The sequence below is a fragment of the Chelonoidis abingdonii genome, chromosome 6, assembly GCF_003597395.2.
Source record: "Chelonoidis abingdonii isolate Lonesome George chromosome 6, CheloAbing_2.0, whole genome shotgun sequence".
NCBI lineage: Eukaryota > Metazoa > Chordata > Testudines > Testudinidae > Chelonoidis > Chelonoidis abingdonii.
The window spans coordinates 27,932,350-27,959,371 of NC_133774.1; the positions used below are offsets into that span (position 1 = coordinate 27,932,350).

General features: G+C 44.3%; 1 protein-coding gene across 1 annotated transcript; it reads right to left on the reverse strand.

Moving 5' to 3' along the window:
• GDNF (glial cell derived neurotrophic factor) lies at nt 1-23,068 on the reverse strand. The gene is made up of 3 exons (XM_032764285.2): nt 22,962-23,068; nt 18,503-18,700; nt 1-797 (listed from the first exon to the last, which is right to left on the reverse strand). The coding sequence occupies exons 2-3, from the start codon at nt 18,672-18,674 to the stop codon at nt 313-315; spliced, it is 657 nt and encodes a 218-aa protein (XP_032620176.1). The 5' UTR covers nt 18,675-18,700; nt 22,962-23,068; the 3' UTR covers nt 1-312.
• Between the last annotated feature and the right edge of the window lie 3,954 nt (nt 23,069-27,022).

A 27,022-nucleotide genomic window follows, 5' to 3' on the forward strand; every position in this document is an offset into this window, starting at 1 on the left:
TGATTCAACTGTCATTGATAGTGTACCATGTCAAATGAAATAGTGATAGCAACCTCCACCCATCCATTCTGAAACTCCACCCCTGAGCTTTGATGCCTTTTATTTGCTTTCCTGTAGAAATTAAAAGTTCCAACTTTTCTGTCCTGTCCAGTTCTCTGTGCTGGATCTTGTCCTACCAGGCTCCCATGACATCAGTTTTCCTGCATCCTTGGTCCTCTTTCTCAGTTCTGAACAGACGTTTCCTTGGGAACCTTGGTCCTGTTCTTTGCATTGTAGTAGGAATGCAATATTGTAAGAATCTCAAAAAAAAATTCAGACACATCCACATCTTTTAGCGGAATGTTTTTTCAATATATGGTAAACCAAGTTATCGTCCAAAAATGAAAGGTCATCATCATAGGCAGTGGGTCTGCAGCAAGCTTGCCTCACTTTATCATTGACCAGCTTTTTCTGTCTGGTTAAATTTTTTAAAATTTTGTCATATGTGGTCTCGGCTGCATCACAAGATCCACTGCAGTACCGGAAAATCAGCTCTTCTTTGGTTTCATATCCCAAATCCAAGTCAGTCACATTTAAATGTATTTCTGTTAAGACACAACCTCGATTTTTGCCCTTTTGACTTCGCCATCCCTTTTTACTGGAATTCTCTGTATTAACAGCTGCATTTTGCCGCCTTCTCTCCCGCTTAGCAAAAATATGAGTTTGTTTATCTGGTGACCTTCTCAGTCTTTTTATAGTGGCTTGAATAAAGTCCACTACATTGTCAAATTGATCTGGATAATCCTCTGCCATGTTAGCTATTTGAAAAAGAAAGAGAGAACAGGTTTTGTTAGATGCGGATGGCCAGAACTTGACCAATATTATAACTCAACAAAATGTTAGGCCTATGGAAGCTATTCTATCAATGTGTATTTCAAAAAGTATACATAGCAGATCCAAAAACTGGGAAAGAAATATATGACAAGGTATGAATGTTAGATAAGCAGACCTACTGTAAAAGGGTCACATAGACCTTCCTGGCCTACTGTAGATAAGGGCTTCCTCTGATTATCATTCTGATTAGAAAGACTAACAGTGGGTAAAGGATATGCTCCTAGAATAATGGCAATGGTAGAAAGGAGCTGTCTGTAGCTAACTGGCTGGTCAAACTGAGTTACGGCCCCTGGCTAAATGCTTGCTTTTTGGTGCCGCTGAGGATGTTATTATTAGAGCTGGTTGAAAATTTTCAGGTGGAGCAGCTTCTGTTAGAGAATAAGTTGCCAAAATTGAAACATTTCACAGGGATGTATCAATTTTAAAATTTCCATGGGAAATTATTGAAACATTTCATTTTGACTTTTATATTCTGATATGCTATAATACAATATATCAAAATGTTTCATTTTGATCGGCTGAAACTAAATATTTTAGGAATATTTTATTTCATGAAAAATTCTGAGATTTCAACTTTTCATACCAATTGGAAACAAAACCAATTTTGAAATTCTGGCATTTCCAGTGGGATAGAAATTCTGACTTTCAACAAGCTCAAGTTACTATGCTGTAAGTTTAACTAAGGCTACATCTACGCTGCAGCCAGGATCAATGCTCTGAGATCGATCCACTGGCAGTCAATTTAGCAGGTTTAGTGAAGACCTGCCAAATTGACAGTAGATTGCTCTCCAGTTGACCCCATACTCTACTCCCAATGAGAAGAGTAAGGTAAGTCGACAGAACAGCTTCTCCCTTTCACCCCCAGCAGTAACTCAATCTAAGGTATGTCAACTCCTGCTACGTTATTCACATAGCTGGAGTTGCATAGCATAAGTAGACATAGCCTAACTGAAAGGGTGATTGGAGCCATTGTATGGGTATCATAAATAAATATAACACAGGAGTGAGAACTTTCTTGCCTCGTGCACATGCATCCTTTGCAAGGATCAGAGGGAAGATATCTGTGGATTTCCCCCTCAACAGCCGGATGACGTGCAGGATGATAGGGGATTGTGTAGACAAAACCTTCACAGATGCCAGTACAGACTGCTATCTGTGAAGTTGCTTTCAGAGGGTCAGATCCTTAAACACACACACAGCTATACACTTCCTTCTCCAGCACTGAACCACACCATCACCACCAAGATGGTCCAGTGTTTAGATGGGATCAGCTCATGGATGAAGCCTAGCTGGTTGAAGCTAAGGCTGAGCATGACAGAGGTGTTGCTTGTGGGCAGAGAAAAGCATTTTGAAGAGTTTGCAGCCACAGCGCAGTCTCCTTTGGTTGAAGATACACACCCACAATTGGTTTTAAGCATGCTCTTGAGTGCCTCACTGACCTGAGCGCTCACATAGCAGCATCTGTGAGTAATGCTTTCTACTGTCTCTAGTTGGCAAGGAGAGTCCATCCTGTCCTGGTAAACAATGCCTTGGGCTCAGTTATTCACACTTTATTCATCTGTTGGCTGGACTACAGCAATGCAATACATCTGGGCACAAAGACTTCAGCACTTAGGAAACTCCAACTAGTACAGAACACTGCAGCACATCTCTTCCTCAGCACAGGCTAGCACAAACACACCAGACCTATCATTCACTCTCCACACTGGCTCTCTACAGATTACTGAATCAAGTTCACGTTCTCAGTCCTTATCTTCAAGGTACTCGTTGACCTCGGCCCCAGGATATATAACAGACTGCCTAAAGTGCCCAGATGAAGACCTTAGTTGAGAACTCCACTCCTGTGGCACAATGGAACTCATTACAATAAAGTAAAGCTCATCTGTGTAGGAGACAGAGCCGTCTCTGGGGCCAGTCCAAGACTCTGGAATGAACTCCTCCATGAACTGAGGACCATCCAAATCTTACCACCTTTCTCTGTAAGTACAAAGTGCATTTCTTTGACCTGCCTTCTCTGACAGAAATACTTAGCGACATGTATATTTATATGTTTTTAAAATCCCTACCAAAAGAAGAATTTCCACTGCATACACTTCTCCCCTGGAGAGAGGGTGAGAGTACAAACGTGACAAACGTTAGGATGAAATTCAATAAGGACAAATGCAAAGTACCCCACTTAGGAAGGAAAGGGATCTGGGGGTCATAGTGGACTACAAGCTACATATGAGTCAACAATGTAACCCTGTTGCAAAAAAAGTGAACATCATTCTGGGATGTATTAGCAGAAGTGTTGTAAGCAAGACACGAGAAGTAATTCTTCAGCTCTACTCCGCACTGATTAGGCATCAGCTGGAGTATTGTGTCCAATTCTGGGCACCACATTTCAGGAAAGATGTGGACAAATTGGAGAAAGTCCAGAGAACAGTAAAAAAATGATTAAAAGTCTAGAAAACATGACCTATGAGAGAAGATTGAAAAAATTGAGTTTGTTTAGTCTGGAAAAGAGAAGACAGAGGAACATGATAAACAGTTTTCAAGTACATAAAAGGTTGTTACAAGGAGGAGGGAGGGAGAAGAATTGTTCTTCTTAACTTCCGAGGATATGACAAGAAGCAATGGGCTTAAATTGCAGCAACGGAGGTTTACGTTTGACATCAGGAAAAACTTCCTGTCAGGGTGGTTAAGCACTGGAATAAATTGCCTAGGGAGGTTGTGGAAACCCCTTTCATTGGAGACTTTTAAGAGCAGGTGAGACAAACACCTGTCAGGGATGGTCTAGATAACACTTAGTCCTGCCATGAGTGCAGGCAACTGGACTAGATGACCTCTTGAGGTTTCTTCCAGTCCTATGATTCTGTTAGTTATGTTGCTTAATGCACTACTGGAAGGTGCTCAGATATTATGGTGTTGAATGAGGTACAAGAATTTATATAGAATAAAATAGAATAAAACATACATACACAGAGCCTGAGGGCTGTGCATGGGGGAAATATGTGGGCATTTATGCTCTTAAAAATCATCCTTCCAAGCTCAAAGTATGGTGTAGGGCTTCTGTGTATCTAGTTTGCAGTCTCACCTACAGTCCATATGCAGGAGAAAGGACCATCCAATTCAACAGGCCCATGTATGTGAGGCTTGTAGTAATAGGATCAGCAGTGTTGCAAACCCTGTAAGTTAAAAAATGATGACTCCAAAAATCATGAAACTGACTTAAAAATCATGAGATTTATTTTATTTTTACATCAATTTTTTGAGGCCTGTTTTCTGATTTTTGAACTTATGGTGGGAATCACTTGTGTGTATGCATGTGCACAGCATGTACATTTTATTGAACTTATTCTGAAACACAAAAATAAACACAAGTGGGGGTGAACATATCCCACTTCCCTTTACTGCTGACTGCTGGAGGGCCTCATCCCACCTCTCCCTGGGCAGGCTCCCCTAAACCCTCCCTGCTCCTGCCCTGGGAACTTTCAGTAGCTCTTTACCCTGGACGCTATCCTCTTCTCTCCACTCAGGTGCTGCCCTGACTAGCTCCCTCCCACTCAGCAACTTCCATCCAATGAGTTCAATCCCCTGCCTGCTCGGTCCCTCCTCTGGACATATGCCTGCCCAGCTGCCCCCACCCTCACCACCACCCCAGGACAATGTCCCTTCCTCTCTCCTAGCCCCACATAAGGCGCCCGATGCAGTGGATGGACTGTAGAGTGCAGCATTTCATAGGGGAGTGAAAGGGGCAGGGAGCAAGTGCTGCCCCGAGCACTCTCCCTGCAGCTTCTCCTGCTCACATGGGCTACTGCTTCTCAGCTCTGCCTAGGCAGAGCATCCTCTGTTGGAGGCAGCCAGAATTACAGTCCAACTCATGCAGCTAGGGCTGCCAACAGCCGTATTAGTGAGTGACGCTAAAGCTGCAGCATCAGTCCTGAGTTGGATGCCCAAAAATCATAAGAATGGCTTAAAAATCATAAGCATTGGGTTCATTTTATTTGCCTTTTGTTTTTTTGAGACTTTGAGGTACACTCAGGCAATGCTTTTACCACAACCATTAGAGTAAGTTTTAGAAATATACTTTAAAAATGAAACCTGAGATTTTCATCTAATCACTTGTCTTCAGGAACTGGGGCTTTAACATATTCATCAGATATCATGAGACTAATGATAAAGTTGTAAGAGTTGGCAACACTGATAGCCACACATTCCCTCAGCCAAACAACAATGGCTCCACTCATTTTCCTATGTAGAGAGCCACCAAAGAGTTCTGCTCCATGGCTCTCAGAGGATCATCATGTTCTCCGGGCAAGTTCTCCCCTACATTCCCCAAGTCTGCATTTCCAGTCGATTCAAGGCATTGACTGCCAGAGAGGATTGTATTTGGCGATGAGCCCCTTTTAAGAAACAATTTATACTGCATACAAGAAGAATTTATAAATAAAGTAGGTCCAAATGTCATTTTGGAACAGCAGACTCCAACACGGCCATGTTCCAAAGAAGACAGAAACTAAATTGCCCCATCTGTCTTTAATGGGAAACTATCAGAGCAAATCTGGCACAAAATTTAGGTTTTATAAAGCTAATCTTTTAATTCCACTGTCAACAGATTTTTTTGAAAAAATTCTCCTGCAGTGATGACAACCCTGACAAGAGTATTAAGTACAAGAAAACCACAACGCAAAAGTGACCAGAAATTGATTTCATTGGGAGAAGCTGGATCTTCAGCACTTTTGAAAATCTGATCACTTATTTATGTAGGAGCCTAATTTAGGTGCTCACTTTTGAAAATCTTGGCCATCACGTTTTAGAGAAAAGGCTTAAATCCCACTTATTGCAAAATAGTTATCTGTAAAAGATGCCTTTTCACTAAAATGCAATTTTGAATGAAAACAATTTTTTCTGGTCCATGCAATTATTTTAGGAAAGGAATAATTTTATATACGTATCTACAATAGAATCTCAGGGCAGGTCTTCACTACTCGCCGAATTGGCGGGTAGTGATCGATCTATCGGGGGTCAGTTTATCGCATCTATTGTAAACACGATAAAATCGATCCCTGGTCACGCTCCCCATCGACTCCGGAACTCCAGCTCATGAAAGGCAGAAGCGGAGTCGATGGAGGAGCGGCAGCAGTCGACTCACTGCCGTCCTCACAGCCAGGTAAGTTGACCTAAGATACGCCAACTTGAGCTACGCTATTCGCATAGCTGAAGTTACGTATCTTAGGTTGACACCCCCTCCTGTCCCCGCTAGTGTAAACCAGGGCTCAGAGTTATGAACACCTTTGGAATGGAGGTTGTTCGTAGCTCTGAAATGTTTGTAACTCTGAACAAAACATGGTCCAAAAGTTCACAACTGAACACTGACTTAATACAGCTTTGAAACTTTACTATGCAGAAGAAAAATGCTGCTTTCCCTTTATTTTTAGTAGTTTACATTTAACACCATACAGTACTGTATTTGTTTGGTTGGGAGTTTTTTAGTCTCTATTGCTTCCATATTGTGTACTTCCAGGTGTGTGACTGATTGGTCAGTTAGTAATTCTGGTGTTTGTAATTCTGAAGTTCTACTGTACATAATTTTTTACTTTCTATGTTAACTCGCATTGTGCGTAGCTCTTTAATGTATCTTAAATGGTTGTTATGTTACTGTGTCTAAACACCAAATACCATTTACATTATGACCCCCAAAGTTCAGGGGGTTTGATTCAGCCCATTATAACGATAGGGATTATTTGCAAATTTCAGATCCAGACATGGATTTGGCTCTAAAGCTTCTTCTACCAAAATAAGGTCCAAAGTTTTAGTTCAGGACCCTCTCAACTTAAACTCTACTTTCATTTTGACCATGGTGAGCCCGAGAGGGTCTGGTTGTTCTCCCATTAGCCTCTCTAGCATTTTGATCATTCTGTTGCATACATTTATAAGCTAGAAAGAAATGGGTTGTGAAGGGGAAAAAAAAGACTCATTTAGAAATATTTTTCAGTAATAAGCCTATCAAACAGAAATTGGAGAACTGAATCCCTGGAAATAAATTAACCTATCTTTGCGGAAAAGTTATCAGGATTTAAACAATTAAAATAACACCAGTTTGGAGACTGACTTTGCTTTTATGCTTTGCATGAAAATGTGTCGGGCAAGGGGTGAAATAGAAACATGTCAGTCATATTCATTAAAAAATACAACATCAAAGATGCCAAGGTCAACTTGTCTTTAAATGATTAATACTGTTCTAGTTCATTACCTTATTCACTGACTTGCCAGCTCACAAAGAGACATTACATTCTTTCCTGTAACTTAGAATTCCCAAAGAAACTGACACTGTCATTGGTGTCACCTGTCTCTCATCAAGGTGAAGTGTTAAATATCCTGATGCATCTGACTCCTAGGCCTTTTAATGTCAGATACAATGAGCCAGTATTAAAAAAAAGTACTGAATTAAAATAGCTTTTGTAATTTTTCCTTTTGTGGTTATGAAGATTTTCTCTTTATAGTTCACTAGTTTGAAGGCCCATCATATGCCAGGGTATGATCAATAAATCAGTTGATAGTTATCGCTAATCTGCCTATTGATTCATATTTTTTAGTTTGTGTTCAGCCTTTTACAGGGTTTTCATTTGTTTTCTGTTATCTTTCTACCTCGTCAGCTATGCTTCTCAGTTCACAGTAGTTGTGACAACCTGTGAGAAAATCAGATTCCATCTGTTTCCAGTAAAAGAAGGAAACTAGGGCAGCAGTTCTCCAACTGTGGGTTGGGACCTCATTTTAATTGGGTCACCAGGGTCAGCATTAGACTTGCTGGAACCCATGGTTGAAGCTGAAGCCCAAGCTCCACCCCCACCCAGGGTAGCAGGGCTCAAGCTCTGACCCCCTCTTTCCTCCCATCCCTGAGGCAGCAGGGCTGGGGCTCTTGCCCCCTTTCCCCTCCCCCCATCTGCGGCAGAGGGCTCAGGCTCTGGTCCTCTCTTCCCCACCCCCATCTGGGGCAGCAGGGCTGGGGCTACAGCCCCCTCTCCCCCCACCTGGAGCAGCAGGACTCGGGTTCTGTCCCCCCATCTGGGGTCATGTAGTAACTTTGTTGTCAGTAGGGGGTCATGGTGCAGTGAAGTTTGGGAACTCCTGAACTAGGGCCTTGTCTACACTACCAGGGCAAGTTGACCTAAGTTATGCTACTCCAGCTACATGAATAATATAGCTGGAATTGACGTAGCTTTGGTTGACTTACTATGGTGTCTATATCATGCTGCGTTGATGAAGATGCTCCCCCGTTGACTTACCTTGTTCTTCTTCTTCTGGTGCAGTACTGGAGTTGACTGGAGAGTACTCTGTGGTTGGTTTAGCGGGTCTTCACTAGACCCACTAAATCAACCCCCATTGCATCGATCGCAGCAGCATCCATCCCCGGTTAAGTATAGACATGGCCAAAGAGAAGTGACAGAAAAATCCCATTTGCTAAACTTCACTTGCTGTCATCTGTGGCTGTATTAGGGGAAAACATGCTAAGGAGAGTTGGGTAAAGTAGATACAAACTTATTCAAGGTGAGAGGTCTACAGTAGAGGACTTCTCAGGCCTAATTTTGAGGCCTGACACAGACCCAAACTGGACCCAATCCCACGCAACCCAACTCAAGCACAAGAAGGTAGAGTAGTTTTCCGACCCAACCATGAACCTGATTCAATACTGATGCCACCTCCTGCCCCCAGGTTTGGTGCAGCAGCAGCCCCACACTGTGCTGTATGTGCACTACAGAGTGGTGCTGAGATTTCTCTGGCATGGTCACTCTGCAACATAGGATGGCAGGAGCGAGGCTCATACACAGGTGGGAAGTGGAGAGCTAACCTACCCCAACCTGAGCCTGAGAGAATCCAGTTGTTTTCCCACCCACTCTGACCCAGACCTGGGTCCCATCAGTTTAGGTGAGTTTGTAGGGCTCTACTCTTTGTGAGTTGGCCTACCAGTTGATCGCTAGCTGGCTAATCTGAGTGACTAATAGTGTTCAAACTGAAGCCGTTCATAAAATTTCCATTGACTTCAGTAAGAGCAAAATTGAGCTCTGTGAGAGGAGACCCTGTTTTGACAGCTGCAGATCCTACGTTTGATACTGGTATATGATATGATTAGTCCAAGCAGCAAGAATACTTTTGTTGGATAGCTAGATTTTTCTTCTCTCTTCTTCATCTCTTCCCAGGACATCTTTGCGGACACAAGAAGCAGTACAGTGTCACCATTCATTCTTGTCCAGGATTTGTTTCTTCATTAAGTCCAGCCGAGTCATATTCCTGCATAAAATGTTTCTCCATCTAGTCGGTGGCTGGCCTCTAGGTCAGATTGTATTTGCATTATTTTCTTTGGCATCCTATCATCTGTTTGTCTTCTGCAGTGTTCTCACCATCATAATCTTTCTCAATTGTCACTAATCCCATTGTCACGCACTGAGGTGTGGGTGGTGTGTCCTAGAGGTTGGAACAAAATCTGTTGGGCAGAACTGGACTTGTGGTCAGAGACAACCTAGTGATTAGAGACAGGAGTTCAGAAAGAGGCAGGGAGTAGGGCTGGAAGCAGGTCTAGTGAGCTGCAGGTATGGAACGCATTGAAAAGCCATTGTGCTGCTGTTCCTACAAGGCTTAAATGGTAATCTGTTGGCTCTTTTGTCCATCCAGGGAGCACAGTCACATGGTGAGGGTTTATTGGGGAGCAGAGCTCATGTGGTTGCCAAGCAACCAAGCCTAGAGGCAGCTGAGTACCTGACATCCATACCCTGACTTCACATCTTACTCTCCTTCTAACTTCTTCATTGGTCTTAACATTATTTCGCCTTACACTTGTCATCTTCCAAAGAACTCTCATCTCTACTGCCTTCAGCCTTCTGATGTTTTTTTCCTTTTAATACAACTACCTCCATACGGTAAACTAATACTGTTAGTACAACAGTTTTATAAATTTTCACTTTTGGTACTAAATGTAATGTTTTTATCAGTCCATAATTTCATCAATTTCTGTGCATCAGCTTCTATGCAGCACTTGTATCTAAAGCACATCTTCTTTTAATTTCATTCTTGATGGAACCATCAGCATTGATCAAGCTTCCTAAGTACACATAACATTTTACTTGTTCTGTGACTTCATTGGCTGCTGTATTTCAACAATTCTTCTATTATCCCTTTTCCAAGATACAACCACTTTGAATCCTTGCATATATTGTAAGTCAAAGTCGATTACACCAATTTTTCAAAATAGAGTATCGTCATTAATTCAAATGTTTCTGCCAATTGTACAATGTTATCTACATAAACTAAAGAGCTTAACTCTAGGTTACCCAGAGTCACACCATCCAAATCACCTATCATTCTTAATGTCCAGTTTAAGAAATGATGAAAACAAAGGTGAATTCTTGTCCCCTTGCTTTGACTTGAACCAATTGCTTAATTTTCCACTAGTACTTATGGCACTATAGGAATCTTTGTACATAACTTTCATAATTGCAGTTATCCTAACTGGAATGCTACATGATTTTACTACTTTCCAAAATGCTTCCCTCCAAGCTGAATCAAATGCCGTTGTGAAGTCAATGAAAACAACAAATGTCTTTAATCTCCATTCTCACTTTTTTCCATTAACTATCAGACTGTGAATATCTGATTAATGCAACTGCAGCCTGGTCTGAAACCACATGGTGCTTACTGCTGCCCCTAAAACTGGTCATAATCTGTTGACAATTATTTACATCATGATTTTTCCCCAGTATTGATGAGCTTACAGCATTGCATAAAGTGATGAAGAAATCACAAAGGTTGGATAAGCACAAGTTCTGGAGAGAAGATGCTCAGCAACTACAGGAAGCATCAAGAAAACAAGATATGAAAATGATATACAATAAGGTTAAATTGTATGGAAACACAATCAGGCCAATGATGCTAGCAGGAAGAGATGCTAATTTGTTGAACTGACAATAAATTCTGAAGTGGAGCTGAAAGTATGGAAGGAGCATTTTTGACAAAGTGCTGAACCTTGTATTCATTCAGATGCAAGCATTCTGGACATCTAGATAACAGATAAACAGCATATAAGGCCATATGGATATTACCACCGAACCACCATCAGATGAAGAAATAGAAAGAGCAGTGGAACAGTTAAAAATGGGACAGGTGCAGGATAGACGATATAACAGCTATGCTGCTAAAAGTCAACAGGGCAAGTGCTATCAAAGCATTAGGAAAAATATACAAGAAGGTATGGGAGCATTATCGAATATCTAATAGCCATAGTTGTACCAGTTTTGAAGAAAGTACATACTTCCAATCCAAATAAGTATAGATACGCAGATTTTTATTAAGACTTATAGTATGGAAAAGTGTTACTTTTAACTAATTATAATGTGACAGTTTTTCATAAAAAGCATTATTACCTGTATTTATTTTAATACATCTATTGTGGTAGCACCTAGAGGCCACATCTGAAATCAAGGCCCCACTGTGCTAGGTACTATACTAAGAGACCATCTCTTCCCTTCAGAGCTTACAATGTAAATAGACAAGACAGGCAAACAGTGAGAGAAGAAATAGAGATGAGATGACCTGCCCTAAGTCACACAGCAGGTCAGTGATAGAGCTGGGAACAGAACCCCAGTCCATTGCCACAGGATACTGTGCTAGGGGGACCTTTGGTCTGACCCAGTATGGCCGTTCTTATGTCTTAACCCCTGGACCATTCCTCCTCTCTAAACCATTGTATTGTTCTAAAACAAGTATGGGCAGGGCAGCCCAGAGGACTCAGGGCGTCTAGGGCAAAGCAGGGGAGCTGCGGTGCTTGTACTCACCTGGCGGCGGTCCAGGTCTTTGGCAGCATTTCAGTGGGGGGCCTTCAGTCACTCCATGTCTTCAGCAACACTGAAGAGCCCCCCCCCCTGCCGAAATGCCGCTGAAGACCCGGACCGCCGCCGGGCCAGTGCTCATGGGCATTGTGGTGGCGGGGGGCCCTTCAGTCGCTCCGTGTCTTCGGCAGCACTGAATGGCCCCCCGCCACCAAAATGCCGCTGAAGACCTGGACCGCTGCCGGGCCAGGGCTCCTGGGGCCCTGTGGGGCCCAGGGCCTGGGGCAAATTGCCCCACTTGCCCCCCTCCGGGTGGCCCTGAGTATGGGAATCTGTATCACTGAAGTACATGTCCAGTATCAGGCAGGTTCACATGTCTGTGAGCTGAATATTCTGTTTATGACAATTTTTATATCAATCTCATCACTTTAGTATCTGAGAACCTTTATTACTCCAGGAGTACCTGAAACCTATGAGCCTCTTGCTATTAGTCAGCACTCATAGCAATGAGCATGTAGCCAGCTAACAGACACAGTTCTGAGATTTCTGGGAGAGTAGTCTGTGATGGCCATACAAAGAAATTCCATCTTGGATTTCTGGTACAAAAATCCTCCAGCAGTTCAGCTCTCAAGTAATGTCATCAAAGCCCTCACTAGAGTGACCTGGCTGCCAATCTACTACTATTCACATATTCAAGGTGAAAAAAAAAAGAATTATCTCCCCAATTAAATTACATACTATCTAGTCAATATCAATCAAATATATTCTGACCTAGGAGTATATGCTCTGGCTTTGCAGGCTGCTCCTGGAGCAGTACACCACCATACTCCCCCATGTACAGGGCTTGTAGCAAAGCCATGACTGAATCCTGACTATGTGAATCTCAGCTGATTTCAGTGATGGTTTTGCATTATGAATAATATATGTTTTTCTATGATGCTCTTTTACTTTCTAAATTTCAGCATTTTTACAGTTTGTGTCTGGATAATGAACATACTATTAGCATGAATGTTTCTCAGTATGAAAACGGTTAGCATACAAGCTGATAATGTTTTCATACTATTACAATAAATACTGCATAGCATTAAAACAGGTGCCACATGTTCTACTGCAGGGCATCCCAAACTGTGATCTGTGGACCACTGGTAGCCCATGGAGCACTTGATAGTGGTCTGCAGAGAGGTGTCTGTTTGCAGGATGGCTCTTATCCTTTCCCAGATTCCACACGGTATTAAAATATGGCCAAACATACAGACCTAATATAACTTCTCCAGCTAGGCAATTGTTGTCATTAGAGAGTTGTTACATGATTGTGAATGGGAGCAGAGGTGGTCCTCACATTTATCAATGGGAGGGAATGTGGTGTATGCCATTTGTGAATCAGAGGGGATATGTCCACAAGAAAATCTCTCTGTTAAGACATGGTCTGCATTATGAAAAGATTTCGGAATCCCTGCTGTTCTGCAGCTATGCCCAGATTGAGCAAAGCACGTAACAAGTGTTCATCTTTAAACACATGCTTAAATCCATCCCTATTCATCACAGCACTGATGCATGTTCTTAAATCCCATTGATGTCAAAGAAATGTAATTACAGTCTTAAAAGTTAAGCACATGTTTAGGTGTTGTGCTGAAAAGAGAGATAATTAAGCAAATGCTTAAGCTGAGTTGAGGTGCGACCTTATACCCTTCTAAAAAATCTTTACTGAAATTTGTAACAAAATCTATCATTGCATAGTTCATTTTCATTATTTTACCTTAAAACATGCTAAGTTTCCTGTAACATTTTATGTGCAACTGAATATCCTGTATGAACCTGTCTCAAGTATCTAGCAGTTTGCTTACTTCTGTTTTCCATCTTTATAACTAGGGAATGGTGTCCATGTTTCACTGAAATCTTCCATTTTATTCTGCTTGCCATGTATTGCTTTTTCATTAGATGCATCTTTTACACCTAAGATGATCCATTCTAATCCTGTTATAGCTTTCCAGTGTCAAGGATTGACTGTTTTTGCCACCACTAAACATTTTGAAACCCACTCTATTTTAATGTCTGATAAAACTGAGGATTCATATAACTGCATTTTTAATATTACAATCTTACTGATTGCCATTAGGATATTATCTCAGAATTATGAGATTCCTGTGCAACTCTACATCTTTTTTAAGCAGATCTAGAAGAGATTATTTTTGAATTCTGGTCTCTGCAGTCCTAATGGGGATCAAAACAGTTTACACAGTATTTTAAACTGCATCCATTTGAGGATCACACAGTAGCAGAGCCATATAACTTCTTTCCCATCTTTTGGTCCATGGTCATCTGGACAGCTGAATTCCTCTTGAAGGACTTGGTCATTTTAATGTTAACTCTTTGAGTGCCCTCCATGGGAATGTATTTATTAGACACCGTATTTGACACAGAATGGAATGATGGTGTATTAGGTATTGTACATGTCTAACAAGTGGTATATAGAATAAAGTCTATTTAGATCAGAACATATCATTTGTTTAGCACTAACAATGTGTTCATCTCTATATAGCATCAAAATATAAAGACAAGTCTTACCCTGAAGTGCTTGCATTCCAATATCATATCCTGGCTATTCTACATTTCCTCTGTATTTCTAATATAGTAAATAAAAACACTCCAGCTCACAGGCACTGACTTTTGTTTTCGCAGGTGGGTACTCCTCTCCGCCCCCTCTTCCCCGTGCAAAGGGCAGGCAGGGCCTCGGGGGGACAGGCCAAGCTGGGGTGGGGCCTTGGAACAGAGCGGGGGTGTGGCATCACAGTCTGGCCACTGGGGCCCACAAAATATTAATCTAGCCCTGCAGATGTTGATCCCCCCCTACCTTTTCAGTAGGTGCTTGAGTCCTGGAGCACCTACAGAGGCAGTGCCTATGCTCCAGCTAAAGATGTTAAATGGCCTAACACTAAATTATCTTTTAAAAAGAAACACACATAACAAATCACTATTCAACAATCAAATCACTGTGCCTCAGGTACTGCAATTATAAGAACAGCTTCTGCCTCTTTACAGAGAGAAGCTCCTACAATGGTTTTTTGTGTGTGTGTGTGTGTTTTTTTTTTTTTTTTAAGTACACAGCTAGATCTTACACTGTGCTCCCCCCGTGGCAGTGATCACATTGTAGGTAATGGCCTATGTGACTTGGGATCCCATTCACTCTACAGTTACAGCCATGTTGGGGTATCCAGTTACAAAATATATATGCCTAACACTAGGTTTGCTTTCATAGGTAGGGCCAAACAACATAACCATAATTTGACAACATCTTGTATTCACTTATTGGCATAGTTCTATTTATAATGTGTTTTGTGTTCACACAGTACATAGTACCTATAGAAGCTAATTGTGTGCCACTCTTGCTCATACAGGACCCTTGACCATGCCTATATAATAGGATAGCTTCCTCTTAGTCGCTATAACAAAATATCCCACACTGCATTGCCCTACGTATTGCGTGTGCCATATGCATATGTCTCTAGCAATTCTATCCCCCCGTCACAAACTATCCCATATGGCTCTGCTGGTTACATGATCAAGAAGCAGGGGGTTGATTTAAAATGCTCTGCAATTAGGGCAGGCTACATTGAGCAAGCTGGTGTCTATTTTAATCATATAGCTGAAGCCTGTGACCGCTGGTGCATATTACTCTATGACCACTGATCTGAAATGGAGGGGTCATCACAGTACACCTGGTCAGATTGAGAGATCAACACCTTGCTCATAATCTGGAGCAAGAGAAACTTCCAGGCCAATCTGAATTTGGTGCTACATAATCTTGTGATCTCAGAGCACTATCAGCACCTCTCAGAACACCTTGTGGAGAAAATGATGCATGAATTGAGGAAAGATGAAGATGTGAAAGTCCTGGTGTAACTGATCTGACAACTCCAACTATATATCAGGCCACTGCTGGACAAAATACCCCTCCTTCTAGGGAGCTGAACCAGAGCCAGGCTAACCATTGCTCCTGCCGCATATTGGATAGCTATGCATATTTCAGAGAGGAAAGGGAGGATGAAGAACCACACAGAGGAGGAGAAGCCATTGATTCCCATTACAGGTAGTGTTCAACCCATTCTTTGTGTTGGGATGGGTGTGTGTCAGAGAGAGAGAGAGAGAGAGAGACATGCGCTAAATGATGTGTGGAAGAGACTGGGACCAAAGTCATGAGAGCAGATTGAGGAAGATAACTGTGGAAGGGGAACCTGTTAAAAAGAACCTGAGTCTTGGATCTCTCTCTCTCGGTATTGTATTTGTATGAGCACCTTCCACATAAAATCAATAGTGAATGGCGAAACCTCTAGTTGACTTTTTTTTTTTGTTATTGCAATGGTGAAAATAGCTCTCAGTGAAATGGAAATACACCAGCATGCCCTCTGCCTACACACTAATGGCGTTCATCCCATCATGACTCAGATTCCTCCAGGCCCTGCTATCAAAATAAAGTCCCTGACTCAAATGTCAGTTAAAGTACTTTGAGTTCTGCCTACACCCTTTCTTATTATGGTGGAACCCAAACACCACTGTGGGCAGAAGTGGTGACACATCTTGGATATTGTTAGCTTATTAGGCCCAGTGTTTTCAGAATGGCATCCAGATGCCACACATTTTTAAAACAGAAACAGCAATAAAGTGAATCAAGGTATTTAACTAATTAGGCTGGAATATCAGCATATAGCCAACCAGCTCAGCAAACCCTTGCTATTTATCAGGCTCACCAAGTAGCCAGTACAGGAGTTTCTCTGAGCATGGATATTTCACCAGTCTTTGGAAAAGAACAAAAAAAAAAATGTTTGAGAGACTCACTTATCCAGCTTTAACCTCAGGGTGAGTAGCAATGCTCATCTTCCCTTTGCACCCAGGCCCATCTATCTGTGATTTCCTTGTAGGTTTGAACAGTGCAGGAACATATTGCTCAGATTTCTGCAGATAATTTCCCTAGTAGGAATACAGGAACTGACATACTGGAGCAGACCCTTCGTCCATCTCTGCTTGGCTCTACACTGGGCACATACTTCTGGAAGATGTTGCTCACTCATCCACCTGAAACACAAGTCCCACATGATGGACATCTCACTCCTTAGTCTCAAGATACTCAAACAACAATGAGAAGTTTAGTCTATTTCCAGTATGAGGATAACGAGACCTAGTGGGTTAAGTGATTAATGCTTCTGCTACCTGTCTGTCTCCTCTGCTTGCTGTGGAACGGATCACTTAGGTGGAATAACATTTTTTTAAATGTCTTAATAGAGGGATTGGTGTTATAAAAAATAGTTCCAGGCCTCATTTGTAGGACCCAGAACAATGGAACACTGATATCTCACCACCCTGAACTGACAACTTGTCATCGTTGTAAAGTTACTAGTACAACTTTCTTCTTAATGCTTTTTTCTTCCTACAGAACTGAAACAACTGCAGCTCAGAGTAGGGGAGACTGGCACAAATGCCAGCAAAGCAGATCCTGAGGTTTTGTGGAATCTTTCACTGCACCCTCCTTTCCATATACCACAATGCAGAAGACGATCACAGCAGCATAAAGCCTCAGCAATCTGTGCAAGAAGAAGAAAACTGGGGATGGAGTTCTTTTGGTCAACTTGCATCTGATGAGGGACTGAGACAGGATGCTGTCATTCATAGAACGGTGAGAAGGTCAGCTCAAAAAAGAGAGGAAAGTGAGGCCCAGGAAAGATTCCAATGGGAGGAAAATGAGAAAGAAGAGAGAAGATTAGAGGAGGAAGAAGCGGGAAGCCAGCACATCCCTCGCCCACGCCACTTCTCGCAGCCCCCATTGGCCTGGAACAGTGAACTGTGGCCAGTGGGAGCCGCAATTGGCTGAACCTGCGGATGCTGCAAGTAAACAAACCGTCCCAGCCCACCAGCGGATTTCCTTGATGGGCTGCATGCCAAAGGTTGCTGATCCCTGAGCTATATCCTCTACCATGTAAGTTACAGTATCTAAGCAGAGAAGAGAATTAGTTAAAGACAAAGTGGGCAGTCTCAGTTCTGGGTCTTTGCTTTTATGGGTTTAAGACAAGGCCCTTCATGTTAACTGAATATTTCTAAGATTAATTTGTGTATGTTGCCACTGCTTACTGAGTCATATTAACACCAACTTTAAAGGAGCACCACTGTGTATTTAAAAATCACAGTGCTCTCTGAAAATGCTTTTCTTTGAGACCTTTTGTTATTTAGGTATTATTATTATTATTTATTACCTAGAATTTAGATTGTAAACTGTCTCTTACTGTGGGCTGGTCTACAGCCAGGCTTACACTGATTTAACTACATCAGTTTCCTAAAAGCCTTTTTTATTCCAGTGTAAATCTGATGCGGACAATCTCACTTTGGAATAAATGAGGGGAATTAAATGAGGTCAGTAGCCACCCTACTTGTTTGTGCAGTGCTTTGTAGGGTGGGCTACCAATCTTGGCTGAGGGTTCTAGGTGCTACTGCCATACAAACAATACATAAGGAGATTTTTAGAACTGAAAAGGGATTAGCAGGGGAAAGAAGTGTTTGCTGTTGGGGATCAGTTCAGCAATTCCCCCTCCTTTGCAAGGATCTCTCACAGGGGAGCAACAAATAGAAAAACAGGTTTTAAACAAACCCTCCGGTACAACCAGGCAAACGGGATGGGGGCAGGTGTAGCAACTGCCCCTCAGTTAGAAAGCCCCAGCCCCCCGGCCCGCCCCTCAGTTGTAGTCGCACAGCTATGGGGCGCTCCCCGCGCTGGGGTCAGACACTGGAAAGCGGGTTTAGTAAGACAGACAGTGGTGACTATGAAGGGGAACGTTTCTTACAGTCACTTTGCACAGCATAGGGAGGCGGCAGGCTGATGGGGGAGTGATCGTCTTCAGGCCTCTCTACCACTGAAGGGGGCCCCTCGGGAGGCGTCTTACCGGCGGGCAGCGGGGATGTGGAGACCGTGCTGAGCAGCACCACGCAGACAGCCACAACATCCCATAACTTCATCTTAGATTTCCTTCCGACACAGGCCCCTGGCGAAGAGGAGACACAAGGTTAGCTCCGCGCTCGCTGCGCGCCCGTGGGGAGCTCGCTCTGCGCTGCGCTGCGCTCCGGGCTCCCCCAGTGCCAGAGCTTGCGCCTGGGCTCCTGGGGCTGGGGGTCTCAGAAGCTTTCGATGAAGCGCAGGTGCTGGAGTGAAACTGATCAGCTCCCCCCGGGGGAAATGTTCGCTCCAGCCCAGCCTGCTGCGTTAATCCCATAACCGAGCCGTGCACAGACCAGGGGGGCCGCCAAGGCCCTAACCTCACCCCTAGCAGCCGGCCTTGCCAGCTGATATGATTCTTAAGAGGAGGTCACACAAACCCAACCCTCTGCTCGCCCGTGTCGCTCTGAAGCTCAGCCTAGGGTCTGCCCAGAAAACGCTGGGGCTGTTTGAGTCTCTTGGGGCCTTTTAATAAACCCAAAGGGTTTGGGGAGGGGCCGGGGCTCGTTACGAAACGCGGCAGGTCCTGGAGAGACGCTGCCCCCATTCCACGGATTGAGGCTCACGAGCAGAGAAGGAACGTCTCACACGCTGCCTCCTTGCAATGGACAGGGCAGACGCCCGCCGGCTCGCTAAATGCCTGTCCTGTGACCCGTCCCCAAAGCCAAAACCCCAGTACCTGGCTGTGTGGAGGAGAATAGAAAGCAGGGGGGCGGCAGGATTAAGTCTAGCAGGCACTGAAATGTTCCTGATGATAATCACGCACTGGAAGGGGAGTAGGTGGAGGCCAGGAGCTCGAAAGTCGAACTCTTTCGGAGATACAAATCGTCGTGGCTCGTAATGGGAATCCGGGTTGAATTTAAGCGTATGTTTTAGAAAACCAGTCGCGCTGTAATTTAAATCCACCACACTGGCTTCTACATCAAAGATGGGATTTGGCAACTTTCAGGCTTTTGATAGTAAAATGTTATGGGCACCAGGAGGGGGTCAGGGGGCTGATCCCAGAGATATGAGAGAAATATGTTGTTGCTTTATTTACATCCACTCCAACCAGTTCTCCGCTTTTCGCAAACACCTAGGTCCGGGCAGATGCGTGTATTTTCCATCCTCCCTGGCTAGCAGATGTTAGCTTTCGCCTGTTTGTATTTTTGTCTTTGGAGAGGAAACTCGCTGAAACTGGTTTATTCGGATTTCGTTAACGTGAGGCCAGATCTGGCAAATCTTACTTTGACCTCTCTGCGGTCAGACGTTGCCTCAGTAAAGACAGTTGGATTTAGCCCTTACTAGCCAGGGATGTTGATTGTAATATAAATAAGAAATTAATGTAGCTTCCTGAAGCCCGTTTACAATTTGTCAGCTGTTATAAAACTATATTAAAACACAAACAACTTTAAAATGCCTAAACAAGGCCCTTCCTCCCTTAATATTAGGGAGTAAAAGCAGCAAAGAAGCCTGTTGCACCTTATAGACTAACAGACGTTTTGGAGCATGAGCTTTCCTGGGTGAATACCCACTCCGTGGGATGCATGTAGTGGAAATGCATCCCACGAAGTGGGTATTCACCCAGGAAAGCTCATGCTCCAAAACGTCTGTTAGTCTATAAGGTGCCACAGGCTTCTTTGCTGCTTTTACAGATCCCGACTAACACGGCTACCCCTCTGATACTTGAGAGTAAGTAAGAGAAGGAGTAGGATCCAGATAGCTCCTCATGAGAGGATCACACTTTCTGTAATAAAGAACTACATCTGTTGTGTTAAATCTATCAGCTCCAGGGCCATGGTACATTTGAAAGGAAAGAGCCACCTACCTAAAACACGAGGGCCCTTACAGCTTTCACTCCCTTCCCCACGTAGCTGCAACCGATTTCCCTTCTAACTCAAGAAGGGCACGTCTACAACCCATTCGAGTGTTTTCCTTTCTGCACAATGGGATTGTGGGGTTGTAACAACTGGACTTGCATTCTGCACTCAGATGCTTTGCACAGCAAGGTTTGGAATGGGGAATATTTAACACAGACAATTCCAATTCGCTCCCCCCCATTAGGTAAAATCCCTCTTTCTGCTTCCAATACCAGAGCTGCCATCTCTGGTAGTATGAACGCATTAGCCCTAATCTCCCGTTCAGAACTGGGCTACCATATCTGCATCCATCCTCCGCCTCAGACATCCTCAGGGCATGAACAAGGCTCCCCAGTCCCGGTCTGTCCTGGGCAGCTCTTTGCCTCTTTATAATGCGGGAGTTTTATAGAGACTTTTGCAGGCTTCTAGCCCGGTCCCTTTGAAATATAGGGTAAATTTACAGTTGACTTTAGTGTGGGTCTAGAATGTCATCCTGCATTTCAGTTATTGCCCCTCATTGTACATTAAACAATTTCAGTAAAGACAGAGGCATCCGCACCAAACCGCATCTCCTGCTGAGCTTGCCCTAGAGGACAGAGCCATTCCTGAAGGTCTAAATTCAGCTCGCATTTTCTCTGCCATTTGCAAAATCCGTGTCATTTTCTTTGCATGCCTTTTTCAACACAAATCCTTCAGGGCGCTATTTCTTTTCTGTTTGTTTTTAACAGAGAGAAGAAAACAGAAATTCAAAGCGATCGTGAGCTTCCCTAAAACGATCCGAACGCGGAGAAGACATGTCAGCAAGGGGAGCGATTCCAGTTTCCCTACAGGGAGTTCGAGTCATGAGGGATGTTTGAAGAATTTCCCCGAATGGAAAGGCACAAATGGGGTTGGGGCCGGTGGTGGCTTAGTAACCTGCTCATTGCAATTGTGTGTTAGGACACACACGTTTCCGGCGCTAGAGGGCAGTGTAAACCGACAGCTTGAACTGCGATCGCTCAGTGTAGCCACCTATTAGGGGACGGAGAAGTTACTATGTTTGTGTAGCCCAGCATGATGTTTGGAGTGGGAAATTTGTATTTTTAGGCTACTCTTTGGAAAGCAACAGGAGTGAACGTGATCCCGCGTGGATTGCTGGGGGAAAACTCTGCCACCAAGTTTCAGCCCTATCCAGGGGGTAGCAAAAATCATTCGTAAAGGACAGCTAGGCATCCTGGGATGCAAAGCAGCATAGGTGAAACCTTTAGAAGACTTGCGCGGTCTGTGCTAAACCACGTGGCCACTTCAACACCCCTCTGAATGTATAACCGCGATTTCCAAAGGTTTGTTTTACTCTTAACAGTTCCGCTCCATACTTAGTACATTGTCTGCAGAAAATGACCCGCTTTGGCGAAGTGCCGAGGAGCAGGCTATTGACTAATGTAACAAGCAGAGGTGGTAGCTGTCAGCTCTCTGGAAACATCCCTCACAGTGTGGGATGAATCACAGCAAAGAAACTCTTCCGTGCGTTTCGCGGTGCTATTTTCACGCCTGTGCACTATTTTAGACCCTGGCGGGGTAGGGACCCTAACGATTGCTGCGTGAGGGCGTGAAACGATTCCTGTTCGAAGGGTTTATTTGCACACGTTTTAGTTCGACCTCAGCAGCCGTCAGCGAGGTGATGCGGAGCCCCCCGGGTTGCTGCTGCTGTGCTGGTAGCAGCATGGGAGGATGCGGCGTTTAGACGGCGTTGATTGCTGGGGCCCGATCCCTGGCTGAGTCCCTCCCGGATCGCTTACTCCGGTGTAAACACGTAGCCTCCTGGCACACCAGCCCCTCCAGCGGGGCGCACTCTCGCTCCCGGCTCTGGCAGGCCGGGAAGAGACGCTGCAGGCTGGCGAGGAAGACAAGGGCAGAGAGGGGTTCGCCGGCTCGTGCTTCGGGCTCTTGTGCCTCAACTTCCCGCCGCAGCCACCAGAACCGCAGGCCCAGGCAGCGTGTCTGGCGGCCCCTTGCCCAGCGGAGAGCAAACGCCGGCTGCAGGAGGTGCTCGGAGCTGCCGCACTGGGCGTGGCTGGCGAGCGGCGCTGGGGAGACACCGGAGCCTCCATCCCCCAGTGTCAGCCCCAGCTCGGGGGCTCAGGAGAATCCTCACCGCTTGGAAAACGCCTGGAAGGGCAGAAGTTCCTCCCCGGCCCCTCGCCGAGGGCAAGGGGAGCTTTAAACTCCCGGCGCCGGCTGCGGGCCCGGGCAGGGCGCCCAAGTGCGAGGACTGCAGGGAGCGGCGCAGATGTTTGCGTTGACCCAGGTGGCCTAGGCGGGCCTCTCTGGTTACTTCCCAGGATCCCAAGGGAAGAACATTAAACCTGTTTATTTCCCGTGGGTGCTCAGGTTCCTCCCTGTGCCCTCAAGAGCAGCGATCCAGAGCCTTAGCGCCCCCCCCTCCCTGCAGCCGCCCCCAGCGCCTCGCCAAGGGCAGAAACGTCACCTTACCTTTGAGATGGGCTCGTCGGACCCAGCACGGACATTAACTCCAGGAAGCCCGGCCGGCCGCCAAGGGATGCATGTGGCTCAGCTCGGGGATCCTCCAAGGGGGGCTGGGGGAAAGTTCACAATTCCGGATCGGGGGAAGGGGCTGCTGCCGCCGGCGCCGCTCCGTGCGCCCTCTCCCGCCGCCGCAGGTGCGCTGTCCCTGCGGAGAGTTGAGGCAGCGCCCGGTCCTCGGCGATCCTTGCCCAGCAGCCGAGTCCCAGCTCAGCAGCAGCAGCCGCCTGCGCCGCACGAAGCGCCGCCTGGCAGCAAGAACTGGCTCTGGATGCTGCGGTTGAGCTTCTGCCTGGAAATCTGAGCAAGACACCCCATCAACAACTGCGGGGAGTCAAATGAAGACATCAGGGCTCCCGGAACGCCAGCTGGGCCAGGGGGAACGGGGCACTCACGCATGCACGCGAGAAACAGCTGAGACGGGGAAGTAGCAGCCTGCCGGAGAAGCAGAGGCTGGAGCTGAGATTGTAAGCTAGCCGCAGCAGCAGCAAGACTCCCTCCTCCAGAAAGGGACCGCGTCACGTTGAAAGATTAGATCCAAGAGGAACGTGCAGAGTAAGAGCGATCACTCCTGCAATCCAAACTTGGTGCGAGAGCATCCAGCTCCTCCCGACAGCAACCTGCGCGGGACCCTCTTTAATCCGGTGGGGTCAGAGCGCTTGGTGGGAGCGATCAGCTTTTGGGACCTGACACTGGAGGGGTCGCACACGAGGGCAGATGTGGGCGCGCAGGCCAACATGCAAAGCAATCGATTTGCTAGGGCGAAGAAGCAATGGAGATGGATTTATAAGGCCCCTTCTGGTGACGTGCCCTCCGCTGCCTCCTCTGATTCGCTTTCGGATCTAAACATACGTTAGCCCCCAACAGTGGATCCGACAGAGTTTCCAAATATCTCTTGGCTGAAGTCAGAGGCTGTACATATCATGTATTACATGGCAAGCAACGAAGAAGGCTTCTGAAGTTGGCCGGCATCTTAGGCTAAATTTTCAAGCGGATGTAACATAACACCACACTTTGGTAGAAAGGCACACACACTCCGAATCCCAATTCCAGAGCTGTAACATCATTTCTAAAGGAGCAAGTCAGAGAAGGCTGCGTTAAAACTGATTTCATCCAAAGTTCCCCAAACCCACAGCGTGTCCTTATCCCTAGCCAGGGCGGTTCGCAGGTGAGCAGAACGCAAGGGGAAAGGCGCTGGGTGTGAGAAGACCTGCTATTTCAGAGGCTTTGCCTGATTTCTTGGTGATCCAGGTAACTAGACAGAGCTAAATCCGATTTCTATGTAGCCGTGCAAAGAACAGCACGTGTGTTAGGTAGTTCCTATACCGGAACGGCAAGCTTTGCTGGTGATTTCTAAGACACTATTGGGCAGATTGTCATTGTAAAAGGAAATACGATCTGTCTCATTCACTTAACATATTAGCTTCCTGTAGGATGTCGAATTCTTCTTAAATGTGTTGCTAACTCTTTAAACTGCGTGTCCTGTACATTTCCTGAGATTTCAAAGCTGAACTGAAGGTTCAAGCGGATTATGTGATGTGGACGATCTCTACTATTTTAGTAGCTGGAGGCCTAAGAAAGTGTAAACAGCTTCAGTTTACACCCATACTTCTTGTATTCATGACTCATCCAGTTGTTCTGAGGCATGAAGTCTTCTGTAGCCCGTGTTATGAAATTAAAGAGAAGAGAGCCTGGGAAACAGGATTGAAGAGCGCAGGACTTGTGCCAGCAAGCAACTTTTGCTAAAAAGCAAAGACCCACGGTTTAGGAGGAATGGCAGCAAAAGCGTGCGAAAGACAGTGTCTATCCTGACCGTACAAGGAAAGGAAAACATAACGTTTTGTGCCGCACCTTTTGAATCAATATGGACTGCCTCACTCGCTCTTTCTGGCCAACGCTATATGTCCTGACTACCCCGTTATTTAACTGTAATTAGATCTACAGTGTATTCTTAGAAGTAATGTCTTTAGACGGAGGGCTCTGAAACGTTCAAGGAGTGAGCGACCAACAATTAACTAATCGTTCATAAAAAAGTTGTAAGCGGGTAATGAAATTCCTCCAGATTCTAAATATCATTTTTCATCCTTTCCTTCATCGTAAAAGAGGAACAACCTCCTCGCAAACAAAACAAAAAAGCCTCTTTGCCTGAGACCCACTGAAACATTTGTGCTTTGTTTTTTTTTCTTTACAGTAGCAGTTGATTAAGAAACTCCCGATCGCACTGATGAGGTGGCAGGTGAAAAAAAGGCGAAATCCCAGTTTCAGTCAACTCGGTTTAAAAAGAGTGAAAAAAGCAAGGTTTTCTAAATGGAAAAGGACACAGCTAAGAGGATGTTACCAACAATTCTCAGCTCCTGAAAACCCCTTGCTAGCAGCTCCTGCAGTGTTTATAATGGAGACTTGGGTTTATGTTTCGCAGTAGCTGGAAAGGAAGCTACAAAGCCGCTTTAGAAAACTGAAAATGAGGCGCTAGCATTCAAGGGAGTGGAGTACACCGGGCTACCAAAAAGGGTCTGTAAAACCACCATGCCAGGCTCAGACAACGAGCTAAGCCAGCTACCGGCAGCACAAATGACCTAGTAACTTCCTAACCCGACACACAAAGGGGAAACAAGAGAAACAGAACTTCAGAGTATCATCAGCTTGGAAAAGGAAGATTTCTGCTTTGAGCAAGGGTGAAATTGAAGTGTTAGGAGAGGAGAGACTTTATTATAAGCGAACTCTGAAGACATTCTAGGTAAAAGGATACTTAAAATACTATTTATCTGTCTTCCATTAGGTATTTATAACAACACGTGTTCTCTATCAGATTGTTGCTTTTCCATTTACTAGACATTGGGGTTTTAATTTTTAGCCAATTTCCCCATAAAAAGAAACAGGGCGTTTGATTTGGAGAACAAGATCAATATGCCATTGTTTTCCACTGGCATTCGCAGGTGGTTTTGTTTCGTTCCTTGTGCAAACCAATCGTCTGAGATGTCAGCACAGCCCTAGTAATAGTAATGTTAAGTATTGTTGGGGAGGCTAGAGGGGGGAAGGATTTATTGGCAGAAGTTTGGAATGGCTGCATTATTCATGAGCAATGTGGAAAAGCAGGGTTGTCAAACATTGCATTACTCATGAGATTAAAAAAATACTCGTGATTAATCACAGTTCTAATCGCACTGTTACACAATAAGAGAATACCAATTTATTTAAATCCAGTATTTTTGGATTTTTTTCCTACATTTTCAAGTACATTGATTTAGATTACAACACAATACAAAGTGTAGAGTGCTCACTTTATATTATTGTTTTGATTACAAATATTTGCACTGTCAAAAGATAAAAGAAATAGTATTTTTCAGTTCACCTCATTCAAGTACTGTCATGCAATCTCTTTATCATGAAAGTACAGCTTACAAATATAGAATTTTTTTTAACATAACTGCACTCAAAACCAAAACAATGTAAAACTTTAGAGCCTACTAGTCGAAGCATGAAGGGGCATAGGAATGTTTAGCACATCTGGCACCTAAATACCTTGCACCCTGTGCTACAACAGTTCCATGTAAATACCTGTTCTCACTTTCAGGTGACGTTATAAAAAAGTAGGCAGCATTATATCCCATAAGTGTAAACAAAGTTGTTTGTCTTAGCAATTGACTGGACAAGAAGTAGGACTGAGTGGACTTGTTAGAAGTGAACTGAAAAATACTATTTCTTTTGTTTATCTTTTCTACAGTGCAAACATTTGTAATAAAAATAATAATATAAAGTGAGAACTGTACACTTGTATTCTGTGTTTCAGTTGAAATCAAAATATTTGAAAATGTAGAAAACATCCAAAAGATGTATAATAAATGTAAATTGATATCCTATTGTTATTTTACAGTGTGATTAAAACTGCAATTAATTGTGACTGTTTTTTTTATGTAGGTGGTCAAAGGTGCCTGATACATGCAATTATGCAATTTACCATGTGGTTATCATCCCCCACATATGTACTGCATGTGTGTAGAATATGTGTA

What these genes read in the sequence shown, in the direction of transcription:
- GDNF (XM_032764285.2), bottom strand. Translation starts at nt 18,674, where the DNA reads ATGAAGTTATGGGATGTTGTGGCTGTCTGCGTGGTGCTGCTCAGCACG. An exon ending in CTATGCTGTGCAAAGTGACT is followed by an intron (nt 798 to 18,502) that starts GTAAGAAACGTT and finishes TTTTTCAAATAG; the next exon opens with CTAACATGGCAGAGGATTAT.